General features: G+C 40.0%; 1 protein-coding gene across 1 annotated transcript; it reads left to right on the top strand.

The window, feature by feature from the left end:
- Window positions 1-353: 353 nt before the first annotated feature.
- gna13b (guanine nucleotide binding protein (G protein), alpha 13b) lies at window positions 354-12057 on the top strand. The gene is made up of 5 exons (XM_057014655.1): window positions 354-670; window positions 4475-4704; window positions 6049-6099; window positions 7096-7296; window positions 7973-12057. The coding sequence occupies exons 1-5, from the start codon at window positions 388-390 to the stop codon at window positions 8342-8344; spliced, it is 1137 nt and encodes a 378-aa protein (XP_056870635.1). The 5' UTR covers window positions 354-387; the 3' UTR covers window positions 8345-12057.
- Window positions 12058-13316: the final 1259 nt, after the last annotated feature.

Below are 13316 nucleotides of genomic sequence, written 5' to 3'. Positions count from 1 at the left end.
ACAATTCAAAATAAGGCATTCCTTTTAAACATATATATGATATAAGAAAGCCAAATAATTACACTTATTGTTTTGGTAAACCTTGAGATTTTACAGTGGTACAAAATTGCGTCATTGCAGTTTAATATAAAAAATACGTTTATTACTTTTTGGAAAACGTGAGCTTCGGCAAATATTACACTGAGACCAAAATACGTATCATAAATTTGAAATTGAAAATTGACCTTTAATTCATAATTTGATTAATTATAACTGAGCTCATAGCAAAACACCGTGAAAGGTTTTGGGGAATGTGCAACTAAATATTCCTACAGCACCTGAGCGCACCAGCAGGCTGTGGCGAGCTCGCGCGTTCTTGCTGTCCGCATCGATGAAGCTGTTTCAAAGATGGCGGACTTCCTGCCGTCCCGCTCGCTCTTATCTGTATGTTTCCCCAACTGTCTCCTCACAAGCGGCGAGGTAGAACAGTTGCGGAAGTCTAAAGAGATCGATAAGTGTATTAATCGAGATAAGACGTACGTGAAAAGGCTAGTAAAGATTTTATTGCTTGGAGCAGGGGAGAGCGGCAAGTCTACTTTCCTCAAGCAGATGCGCATTATCCACGGGCAGGACTTCGATCAGAGGGCCAAAGAAGAATTCAAAGCCACGATTTTTAGTAATGTTATTAAAGGTAAGACTGCTCTGACCATTTTTGTATGATAGTTTGAAATGAGCTTGCGTTACTTATAAATGGCGGCCATGGTTACGTACTGAGTCGGAAATGTGGTACCATGCTAGTTGCTCCTGGGCTGCCTAGAGACCCACTGTAATGTGTTGGACAAAGCTAGTGCTAGTGCGGTTAGCTGCAGGAGATAGTTTTGTTAGTTGTGCCTCGTCTGTGCTCACTCTTCATGTATATACGTTCCACTTCTCTTTATTCAGAAATCACCGATACGATATACAGTAGCTTGACTTTGTCGAAGTGTTTTTCCCCCTCATGGCAGCTGCTAGTATGGCTGTTATGTTTGGGGGAAAACATGGGACCGTAATCGCATAAGAATTGTTCCCGTTTACTGCAAACATGTCTATTATCCAGCATAATATTCCCATAATATTCTAGCTCCGACCGCTAGAACTGACTGCGATCCGCTGTGATGAAGCCAGCATCCATATGGAAATGCTATACATCAATTTGTCATCAACCATAGTTGCATATTGTTGGGAACTTTATGGTCAAGTTAGTAAAACACTTCCATGAATCAGTTCCTTTGACTTCCGCCTGTTGACCAGCAGTGGCCTTTTATTAATCTTTCCTTTTGTCTTTAAAGCTGATTTTAAAGTTACAATCAGAAGCGTGCATCATGTGTTTTGCTCTCATCCATGCGGTGATACAGAGGAACTTCTATTTATAAGTCAATGATGTCAGTAGAGCTCTGTGCATGCTCTCTTTGTGAGAGTAACACCAAACTCTCGGAATGAGTGCAGAAAAAGCAACGTGATGTGCTGGGCTGGAAAGGCTTGCTCAGCTTTGGTCATGGGGAAGTAACACTTGACACGCGTCTCAGACGGAAACTCGATGTCTCTCAGTTGAAGTCAAAATGGCTCGCTGAGAATGTTAAAGTATGAAAAAGCTATGAGAGCATTAGGTAAAACATTTGTAATGATATCGCCATGTAGACCCAATATTCCATCACGCCAGTTTTTAATCGCCGTCACGCCGGTTTTTCTGCCGTGGTCTGTGGGGTCAGTGGATGGTTTGTTGCAATGTGTTGTAAATTTGTGTGGCTTTGAAATTGTAAATTAGCATGAACAAGACAATGTTCACCCCAGGAAGACACTAGGCCAGATTACTTATTATGTGCAGTTGCACGCTCTTGCTCTGTGAGTGTTCTAGGGCCAGGGCGATTCTCTCGTCAAAGCATCCCATAATAATTACTGTTAATTTTCGTCCCAACATTAGCCACAGGATTATCAACAAGTTATTAGGCACTGATACTGAACAGCTCCTAATCCAACCGGATTTATCAGTCCTGCAGCTGTCTGCAATTAAATGAATGAAGGTTTAAAGTGATCGTGACAGTGTTTAGGGTCCTACTTTGCTCTAAAATGTCCTCCTATTGAGACCTAAAAATGTGCCTGGACGGAATTGGTCTGAGATTTTCTTCTACTAGAGCCTCAACGCTTACAGTTTTGCGTTGTGTTCCACTCTGTTGGCCACATCCTTTGACATATTTTTTTTTACATAGATTAGCACACAGTAGTTTCTCACTATGGCTTGTAATTTTTTTTAAGGATTGGAATTAAGGTGCTCAATAAGTGGGTAGTGTTTTATTAAAATGACTGAAACACAAATGTGTGGATCTGTTTGATCTAGGACTATGCTTCACTCAGGTTTTGTAAAATGGACATCAGAGACAAGTGCCACTAGAACTACATCTGCTATACATATTGCATGAATAGGTGATGAGTTTTTGATCTTCATCAGAAGGTAAGACACACCCTGGAAGTGTGCTACCACACCAACACAAAAATATATGAATGACATTGCCGTAACGACCTAGACACAGTGGGAAGTGCTTCATCTCATCCATGTGAGTGTCAGACCATTGGGCATCTACACTGGATAAGTGTTTATTTCTTAACATTTTACTGGGTAATTGGTCTACATAAATGGACATTTTTGGGAACTGATACTAGGGCTGCGCGATTCTGGAAAATACACCCACAAAACGTTCAAAAGAAAAATATGAATAGTTGTCTAGGTAGAATTTGAAACAGATTAATTTAGAGCGTCAAGGAAATCGGTGGATTCATTAGCAGTAGGGTTAAAAAAATATATAAGGTACTGACGTCTGAATATAATGTACCTGTTATGATGTGATACTGATTTAAGTGAAGTCAATGGCCCATTACTCAAATAAAGAGTAGAGATCCATCCTTTTCACAGTACCTGAATTTGGTAACTGTTTGCTTTTAGAATGAATATCATTACTGTTGCTGCAGCAAACTTCTTCCTTCACGCAAATGTGCGGGTGTGTGTACGGGTGTGTCTCTGCATGTCTGTATATACATGTATCTACTCCAGATATGAATACCAGATCTTTCTAGAATTGAATTCAAGAGTTGAAACCTAGAATTTAATTCTAGAGGTGTGTTCTAGAGTTGAAATCTAGAATTGTATGACAGAGGTGAGATCTTGGATTGTATTGGAAAGTTGTTATCAAGAATGGAAATCTAGAATTGTATGACAGAGGTGAGATTGAGGATTGTATTCCACAGTTGAGATCTAGAATTGTGTTCTAGAGTTGGGATCTACAATTGAAATCTAGAAATGGAAAATTGTGATCTGGAATTAAATACATTGGCATTAGTACCTGATTCTGTATCCTATTGCAACGGTCTCTAGTGAAGACATTGATTAGCTTTATATGAGGCTGCAATAAACCCTCTCCAGGTAAGTGTATATCTAGATCTGAATTCTATCCATAGGATAGAAAAAAACACACAATGTCTTCACACGAAGAGTAAAGAAAGTTCGAAGAGTTTAAAAAGAGCTTATAACTGGAGAAGCAGCCGTCTTCACCTGTCACTGTCACCCGTCACTGTGTGGCTTAATGCAAAGGGATTTTGGGGGGTTCAGGCGTGCACCTGCCACTTGGGTGTTCACCACCATCCAATTGACACTGGTTACCTCAGCTGAGGCTTCGCTTGCTAACACTTAACCCTAGCAGGTGATTTTAGGAAGCATTATCACAGGTGGGGAGAGGAGGCGACTTAAAGGAAAACAGGAGAATTTGTTTGTGATAAAGCTCGTGAAATGCCAGTAAAAGAATATTTGCATTTTAGAAAACAAGATTGTGAACTATATGTGAATCGTGAGCAGTTTTTTTTTATCTAAAAAACCATTTACTGTGGAGATGTAACTGATACATGGCAGGAGCACATCTATTATCAATGTACTTCCTAAGCCTCTTATCTTGTTTTGCGTGGCAGGAAACTGATGTGAACCTTGGCTCACAATTGAACCAATCACAGATCATAGACAGTTTTAACTCTCATCCCCATATTGAAAAGTCTTAATTCCATCCCCACTAAGAGATGAACTCCCTGACTACTCTTCAATAAATAATCTTTCACAATAATGGAAGGAACATTATTTTTCTCATTAAAAAATGGATCTGCCAGAGCAAATCTGAAATCTGTGATGACCATTCATTAAAGAGATAAGAGAACATCATTCTGTTCACAAAATGAATTACCGTAGTAGAATACCCTAAATCAGAATTAAAATATTGTTTGGTTAAGAGCTATTTAATCACATTTTAATTCTCACATCTAATTTTCACGTGTTACAACATTCTATGTGCAATAAGTGCTCAGATGTGGATATTTTACTAATATTAAGGCATAAATGTGATTATTTGCTTTTAATCTTGTCTGTAAATTGTTAGTGTAAAGTAAGTTTATTTTTATCTTATCTTATTTTTCTCTTTAGGTATTCGAGTGTTGGTGGATGCTCGAGAAAAGCTGCACATTCCATGGGGTAAACCATCCAACCAGCAGCATGGAGACACCATGATGGCGTTTGACACTAGGTCAACTATGGCCCAAGGTCATGGCATGGTGGAATATAAAGTTTTCCAGCACTATCTGCCATCCATTCGTGCCTTGTGGGCTGATGAGGGCATTCAGACAGCCTATGACAGACGTCGAGAGTTCCAGCTGGTGAGTCAGATTATTAGCTAACGTTGGCATTCTCTGAGTATACAGAAGAGCACTGACGGTAACGTATAAAGCTCTGTCTCACAGTGCTGCGAAACATACAAAGAGATGCAGAAAAGCTAATGAAAGCTGGCTTTCTATCCACCATCTGCTCCCCTCTGTCTCCACACCCTTCATCTCCCCTCACTGGGGTACATAATGTGATGCCACTCGGTCAGATTTTCATATAGTTTTTCTGCTGTCTGTTTCTTGGGTTGTGGGTGCCTGTTTACACCTCTGTACTGTTTCTCTGAGTATCATAAAGTATTCTTAAAGTATTCTCCATTGAAGGTTCCGTCACAAATGAAAATGTTAAGATGGAATAATAAGTAAACAAAAGAAAAATCACAATATAAGAATTCAGAACTCTCCAGATGTGGGTTCAATCAAGACCAACTAAAATAACTTAAGACAGAAACATTACTTGCAATGACTTAATTTACTGTAATGAAAAACTGCCGGTCAGATTGGCAGAAAGCCAATTATGTTACCCAAGTCAGAACAAACACATAAGTAGCCTCAAATAAGTTATTGGCAAGATGGATTTTTACATATAATCTATCTATGTAACATTGTTACTTACATGGTTTTTGGTAGGTAACCTACATCTCTGAATGGATAAAGTCTGTGATGTTACTGTCCATCTGTTTGAGTCATTATTACCACCTGCAATGGAATTTAAATTGGGTTTCTAATTGGACATGCTTGCAATTGTGACTCATCCTCTGAACGCATGTTGTCACAATGCTTTCAGTTAAACCACATCTTACCACAGAAACAAGCAGCCACGTACCAAGTGTAAAAAAAAAAACCCCCGCCCATTAGTATACTGTCTAGGTTTTGATACAGTCATCCAGTGTGTGTACGTGTAATAGCTGTTTCAGGTTATGTAGTTACATCAGTTACATCCCAAATAGTGAACAGTTAAGTAGAGCCAAGTGAATGAAATCCAATCAAATTGATATCAGAGATTTAATTTGCTTTAATTCATTTTAGCGATCAATCATGTCGCTGGTAAAAAAATAAAAATAAAAAGTTGCCTCTCATCATCTAGTCTGCATGGCTTCTGATCCAGTTATTTTTGACACTGACACACGTGTTATACTTATCCAGATATGAAGTTTCCGCCACAAGCGTAGTAGTTCTTGTGATATTTAGAGCAGCCATACTGAACAGGATAACCATGAGGGCGCTGGTGTCACATGGTCCACAACTCACTTCCATGCTGTGAGTTTGGGTTGTAACAAATCCAATTTAAAATGAGTGCAAACTATTGATATATCATCTCTTTTGCTTTCATTTTCTCAGGGGGAGTCAGTCAAGTATTTCCTGGATAATTTGGAAAAACTTGGGCAGCCGGTAAGTCCTTCCCACTTAGAACCTCAGTCAGTAGACGCCCCCTCAACTGACTGGTAGATAAAGTTTTGGTGGATACATATAGAGAAGTGAAACTACTGAGTTCCTGTCCTCAGACTGGTCTCCCCATTCTCAACAGGAAAAAAACAAGCTAGTTTCCCTGCTCATACTATCATCAGAGAGGATGGTGATAAAGTAATAGTGACTGCTGTCAAATGCTAGTCTTTACTGTGTTGCTTCGAAATTATCAAAATTCCAGTGAACTTTTCATATAAATCTCCCTTCGACTGCACATCCACTGCAGCCTTAAATCCCTGACCTATAAAGTGAGTTATTAAAATTTCATTCAATCTCAATCTTTATTTATATAGCGTCTTTTACAATCAAAATTGTTTCAAGGCGCTTTCCAGAATCCCAGGGCCTGACCCCAGACAAGCAACAGTGGCAAGGAAAAACTCCCCTTTAACAGGAAGAAACCTTGAGCAGGACCAGGCTCATGTAGGGGGACCCTCCTGCTGATGGGGGGGCTGGGTAGTCATTGACTCACTGTTGATTTATTTTATCTTATTAACCTTCGCTCTAGTTGTTTTCCAATAAATTGTGCATTTACCTTGACCAGCCACTGCAGATGTTATTGTTTTTTTCAGTTGCAATGATGATTGTGATAACACTGGATTAAATTTGTCAGTGTGAACTAAATAAATAGTTACCATACACTAGGATCAATTCTATTCTTTGATGCGTAACCTTTATTTCTGTGTTGTTCTTTGTTAGGGTTCTATGAGTGCACTCGTCATAACAGTCAGGGCAGTTTGAGTGCAAACCTTTCTGCACTGACAAGTTGCCCTATCATAGCTATTCACGGTCCATTAATCCCAATAGTATGACCATATCATAGAAGAAAAAAGTGTTGAGAATGAGACAAGAAGGGCAGACTACACCCTTAGTGATCCACTTTGTAAAATCATGCCTATTCATGGAAGATCTCTTTACTTACAGGGCTACCTCCCGAGCCAACAGGACATCCTCCTGGCCAGAAAGCCCACTAAGGGGATCCATGAGTATGACTTTGAGATCAAGAACGTGCCTTTCAAGATGGTGGATGTGGGAGGTCAGCGCTCTGAGAGGCGACGCTGGTTTGAATGCTTCGACTCTGTCACATCTATTCTGTTTCTCGTCTCATCCTCCGAGTACGACCAGGTGGGTCTCCTGTGGTCAACTTTTTGTTTCGGGGTGATGCAGGTGCTACGTTCTGTTACGTGTCTGTACTTGATTCACAGACTGATTATTTTAATACAAAGATGAAGGCATCTAATAGATGTCACTGCCAAGAGATTTCTGGATTATCAAAGACTATAAAAACTATACTACAAATGTCACCACCATGACATTGTTCATAGCTTGAAGATTTTGGCCTCATTTGACTGTTTCTGTTTAGTTTCAAGAAATTCTACAAGCAAGAAAGTTGAAATAAGGCTGTAGTCCAGACGTATTGCCATCTTACCTATTTGCAGTATTGTGTCAGTGTTTGGTGTTAGTGTACTTTTAAATGATTGAGGCATTAAAGTTAAATTCTAAATCCAGGGGGTAGCCAGGTCATTAGCATCATCAGATGAACATTCAACTCTAAAAAGTCAGGATAAACAGAGGTTTAAAGAAAAAGTAGAAATGTAAAGCTGTAAAATACAATAAAAACTTAGTTAGCATTTGCAGAGACAGCAAGATTCTAATGAATAAATCTGCAATAAGTTTTTCAGCAGAAGGCTGGTATCGCATCGCATCGCACTTGCTTCCTCTAAATGATTAGTGTGTTTTATTTAGACACTGTGCTGGAAACAACTTATTATGGACACATCCTTTTGTCCTGGTGTCTCAGGTGCTGATGGAGGACCGGCAAACCAACCGGCTCAGTGAATCCCTCAACATCTTTGAAACCATCGTCAACAACCGGGTGTTCAGCAACGTCTCCATTATTTTGTTTCTGAACAAAACAGACCTGCTTGAGGAGAAAGTAAAGCAGGTGTCCATTAAAGACTATTTCTCAGAGTTTTCAGGTGACCCCAACAGCCTGGCAGATGTCCAACGCTTCCTGGTGGAGTGCTTCCGCAAAAAGCGCCGCGAGCAGCAGCACAAGCCACTGTACCACCACTTCACCACAGCCATCAACACTGAGAACATCCGGTTGGTGTTCCGGGATGTCAAGGACACCATTCTGCACGATAACCTCAAACAGCTCATGTTGCAGTGAGGAGGAGGAGGAGGCGGGATGAAGGATGGACTGATGGGTGGAAGCAGTTGGTGTCAAGGTGCCTTTTTCCGTAGCTCTTTCCCAACACCATTTTTTTTGTATTCCCTACAGTGATTGTTTCATCCTCCACCCATGCATCCTTCATTGAATTTGGTCCCTCCTTACATTTGAACATTTGAACTGTGTATTAAAGCCACCACTACTACCACCATTTCCCTCACGCTTCTCTGCCTTACTGAGCCTGTGACTTACGATAGTCGCGTGTGGCTCAAAGCAGCAGTTAAACCACTGTAAATGTCTCTAGCTCCCCCCGCCCTCCCCAATAGGTTTGATTGTATGATACAGTAGTTGTTTACTACATGTTGCAGTTCACACTCAGACTCATTTCCCCATGCAGCTCTGACCACTTTTGCTATGACAGGGAGGAGACTTGTTACCATGATGCCCAAACAGCTGCTCACGAGCACTGGCAACATCATTCGTTGGTGGTGCTTCTTTTCAGAACGTCTTTTGTGTGGTCTTTTTCCCCTAATCTGTTGCTTGGTGATGACATCACTGGGCAGGGCTGGAATGTGTTCTTAGAGCAGTGGAACCAGCAAGGACAGGGCCAAGATGCACCAAAAGGAATTCATCTTATGGCTGACTTCTAATTTTCGAATCATTTTGAGTCCTTTGCTAATACAAGGATATAAAGTATGCACCTATACATTTTTCATTAACTTATATTTTAAGGGGTTTTACGCAGTGACTGCTGTTACATTAAAATTCAGTGGATGGGACATTGGGGGTGGACAATAACAACTCACTGCTCCACAGCTACTTTGAGCAGACATAGTGAAAAGAATGATTTTACTCTTTCTCAGGGCATATTTTAAACCACTTTCTTGTGACTTTCATAAGTCAAATGACCAGTTTTGAAGTGTCTTACCTTTGTGGTAACTGAAAACCCCAGTCTTCTCTTCCCATCTGCAAACAGGATCATATTATAGCATCTAGAAAGAAACATTTCCACATGTTGCCTATGATCTCACATCTGAAACAGTTAAATTCCATCACTTTACAGGATTTAAAGCATCTTAAGCTCCACAAAAAGGACTGACTTTTTTTGGATGTTAACACGCACAAGTACAGATCACGTGTTAATAAGACGAATTTGGTTGCTTTGCTTCTGATGGGCAACAAAAGGCAGTCGCTAGCTTAGCAGGTGCTGGGATTCCTGCCTGCTGCAAGGTGCTGTGGTCACAGCTCATCACCGAGTTATTGGCCAGTCGTAAACTGCGGTTTATACAGTCGTTAGGAATTCAGAGTTTGGCTTCAGCAGGTTCAGCTTCACTGCTTAATTTAATGCATGCCTGCGCACCACCTTCTAAATTCCGTACTTTGTCCTCACACAACACTAAAGTTACATTGTTGATGCAGCAAGACAGAATAAAAACAAAAACAGGCAGGTAAATAGTAGTTAGCTAGTACAGTGATTTACTTTATTTGTAGCAGCAAGATAAATCTAAAACAAAAAACATCCTTAAAATCTGTAACTCCAGGATTTTAAAGCCACATTGCAGTTTGTTGTGTTTTCAGTCCTGTGCTCAGCTCAGTATCGAACCCTTAACCTTTCAGAGTGATAGTCTAACGTCTGCTGTGCTGCTGTTCACGGCCAGTGCTTTCATGGCTGAATTACTGGCCTCCTCCAATGAGACAACAGTTCCTCTGTATAAGCAGCAAGATATGTTTTTTGATAAAAGGTACCTGTTAATGCTCAACCTCTAATCAATTACAACATGCTTTTAAGGGGGAAACCTCCCGGTGTTCCTCCCAAAGCCGCCTGCATGCATGGTTCTTAGCCTGTGGTGGCGGCTCTGCTGATTCCTGCTAACGGTGCTCACGGAGGTGTTTAGTGACATCCCAGATGCAGTCTGGTCCTCGCTCAACCACTTACGTGTCAGGTCCTTCCTCTAATCCCATTTCATCCATCCCAGCTGAATCTTTGGAAATTTCCTGAACAGATGTACAAGATATGTTGCGTGATCTTAGTGCAACAGCTTTTTTTTTTTACAAGCTTGTCAGTATTTGACAGATTATTTGCACCATTTTGTAGCTTTTTGATTTCCTAATAAATTGTTAAACTTTTGATCCAATCGAATCACTGGAACACGTAAATTGAATCAAGGATTTTTGATTGATTTGATTTGATTTTTTCTAAAACTAATTTCACAATGCAAGTGTGGGATGGTCAAACCCAAAAATCTCCTCAGCTCAACACGTCTCAGCCACTGAGACTGATTTCCAACAGATCGTTCTGCTTAAACCTTAAAAAGGAAGTTCTAATATTGGCTGTGTTAGTTCTTGAAACTTCACCAGTTAGCATGACTGTGCCTTTGTGAGTGGCCACACAGTCTCTTTCTTTGTCTGCCCAGCACCCTGATGCTGTCGGACAATCCCAACTCCAGTGGAGTCTTTGATGCTACAGTTCAGCATTTTTAATGGCAGTAGGACTCTGTCCCTTTGGTGTGCACTAAAAGTACCCTGGACCTCAGACACTGTTTCAGAACACACAATTGTATTTCATGCTTTTAATCATGCCAACACTCAGACGTAGGTAGATGCACCCTCATTCGGGCATGGTGTGGACAAACCTGACCTGGAATTCTGGTTGTCATCAATCTGGACCGTTGAATGTAAATAGGAATTTCCCACCATTGCTTCAGGGGGTGGTGCAAGTTTCTTATGCCAAGAAAACATTGTTAGTCTGGACCCCAAAACAGCTTTATCCACTGAAAAAGACTTGTTAACACTTTTCTCCCATTTTGGATTTCATCAAAATGTTGGGCAGACGGAGACTTAAACCAGTCTTTTTGAATTCTGTTAGGATTTTAAACTCTAGGTGTATTGAATAAGCCACTTGATCGGCATTTCCCCCTTTTCACTGTGTGTGGGGTCTGTGTGTGTTAAAACTCAAGTCGAGCTTTTTACTGTATAAAAGTGAAGAGGAAGAAACCTGCCTGTGAAGTTGTTGTTTTTGTGACTCAGTAATGCATTTGTGTACCTGTGAGAGGAAAAGTGTTACCTTGATTTTGAGCCTAATCACTATTTCATTTTGTCTTTATATTAAGGGTGGAATGAACATTGCTAATTTGCAAAGCCTACAAATCCCCAAATGAGGTTTTATATCAAGATAAATGTTAGACATGTCGTTTTGTCTTAATTTCTAAATGATCCTAAATGTAAGAAACATTCAGTAAGAAAAATGATATCCTATAACATGAGATAATGTATTACACCAGTATTCTTCTTTTATAGGTCAGGCTCATGCTTACATAGTCAGACTATGCAACAGTACTCCTGCACGGCCATGATGACGCTGCAATAACTGCATTATTTTGTGTTAAACCATGAGATACACTGCTGAGTGTCTTAAATGTCAGTGTCTAAACACAAGTGTGTCTTTTTGAAATGTCAGCAAACTGCTCTGCCAAATACACAAACGTTTAGTGCCTCTTCCTTCCACCACCTCATTTACCCCGACAAGTTAACCAAGATTTTCTACTGTGTTTTTACGTGGGAATATCCCACCTAATTTCGTAATGTCACAATCAAACATTTCCCCTTTTTTTTAATTTGCATTTTACATAGAGAAGCTTTCAATGTACAGTTTAACTTATGCTGTCTTTCTACTTTCTACTGTCCTAAATAAATCTTACAGTTCAAAAAGTCTCCTTTTGATGAATCGCACTGTTTTATTTTGATGCAGATTTAGAGGTGTAGTAAAGAATGAAACGATCTGAAAACTGAATTTAAAGACAGACCTCAAACATTCAAGTAAAATGTGGTTTTCACAGGCTGTCATCACAAATGATTGTAAAATTGATCATGAAACTCATTTGTAGATTTTTACAGAATAAAAATAGCTGCATTTGTTTTTGTTTGTAGATTAAGATTGTAAGTCTTCCAGGGGGTTTATTTGGCTGTAATATTTTGGTTTCATGTTCTGTAGCAGATGGAACTTCGCAGGTAGCAAGTTGTCTCGTCGGTCTGCTCTGAACCCCGTGTGTTTATGTGTGGATTAGTGTCTCAATCTGCATTGAGGCTCTGGTTTCTGGGCTGCAAGGCCTTGATATAAACCAGAGTACTGTGGCATGTAATCACTTCATCCCAGTTTGTGTGCATTCTCTGCTCCAACACAATCACATCTGTGTCTTAAAGGGGTCAGTTTCTACACACTCGTGCTTGTTGCGTCAGTGAGGACAATAGAAATACTGAGTTCTTACGCTGAAATCAAATTTCTGCAGACAAAAGGGTATAGCATCTGTTCCAGGTCTGAATAGAACTTGTAATCCCAGAGCAAGTATGGTTCAGAAACCATCTCTTTAGGTCATAAATTACAGGTCAGATTATTTGCATTCATGTTTATACAGGCACGCTCTGGAAAAATGGATGTGAAAACGTTCTTGATATTTTCACTGGAGGCAGACGACACCACCCGCATGGAAGCGAGCGGCCCTGAGCACATGCTTGCCCACAATAGAAGAACGGTGTTGTTGGTCAAGGTGTTGTGTATCGATGAATTTCAACTCATGCTTGTCCCACACAAAATTGAGGGTCACAAATTGCGTTGTCCTTTACTTTATGTAGAACCTCTTTCTATCTTATGAGCAGTAATTAAAAGTACTTGTGCTTTTTATTTTTATTTTTAGATTTTAATTTCTTAAAATCCTAAAGCAAGACAAAATACAAGCACAGACCAGTCTGTAACACAACTAGCGAAATAAAAAAATGAAAAAGTTGTCTTACAAAAAAAAATCCATTCTGCAGTTTTATACAGGATTTTGCATACAGGATTCGATGAACTAACCGACACTTGTGGCAACTCAACAGTTCCACTTCTTGTAAAACCACTGAGATGGTTTCTAATGTCATTTTTCTGAGGCTCATGCAAAACCCCAGTAATAAAAACGTACACAGAGCCGGCCGGGTG

The sequence above is a fragment of the Takifugu flavidus genome, chromosome 18 (genome assembly GCF_003711565.1).
Source record: "Takifugu flavidus isolate HTHZ2018 chromosome 18, ASM371156v2, whole genome shotgun sequence".
NCBI classification, from domain to species: domain Eukaryota; kingdom Metazoa; phylum Chordata; class Actinopteri; order Tetraodontiformes; family Tetraodontidae; genus Takifugu; species Takifugu flavidus.
The sequence above is the reverse complement of the archived record's forward strand: the minus strand, read 5'-3'. Positions and strand labels throughout refer to the sequence as shown.

Bases quoted from the DNA above. Each gene is read 5' to 3' on its own strand.
- gna13b (XM_057014655.1), top strand. From the start codon at position 388: ATGGCGGACTTCCTGCCGTCCCGCTCGCTCTTATCTGTATGTTTCCCC. The intron at 671-4,474 runs GTAAGACTGCTC...TTTTCTCTTTAG, and splicing joins TTTTAGTAATGTTATTAAAG to GTATTCGAGTGTTGGTGGAT. The intron at 6,100-7,095 runs GTAAGTCCTTCC...CTTTACTTACAG, and splicing joins TGGAAAAACTTGGGCAGCCG to GGCTACCTCCCGAGCCAACA.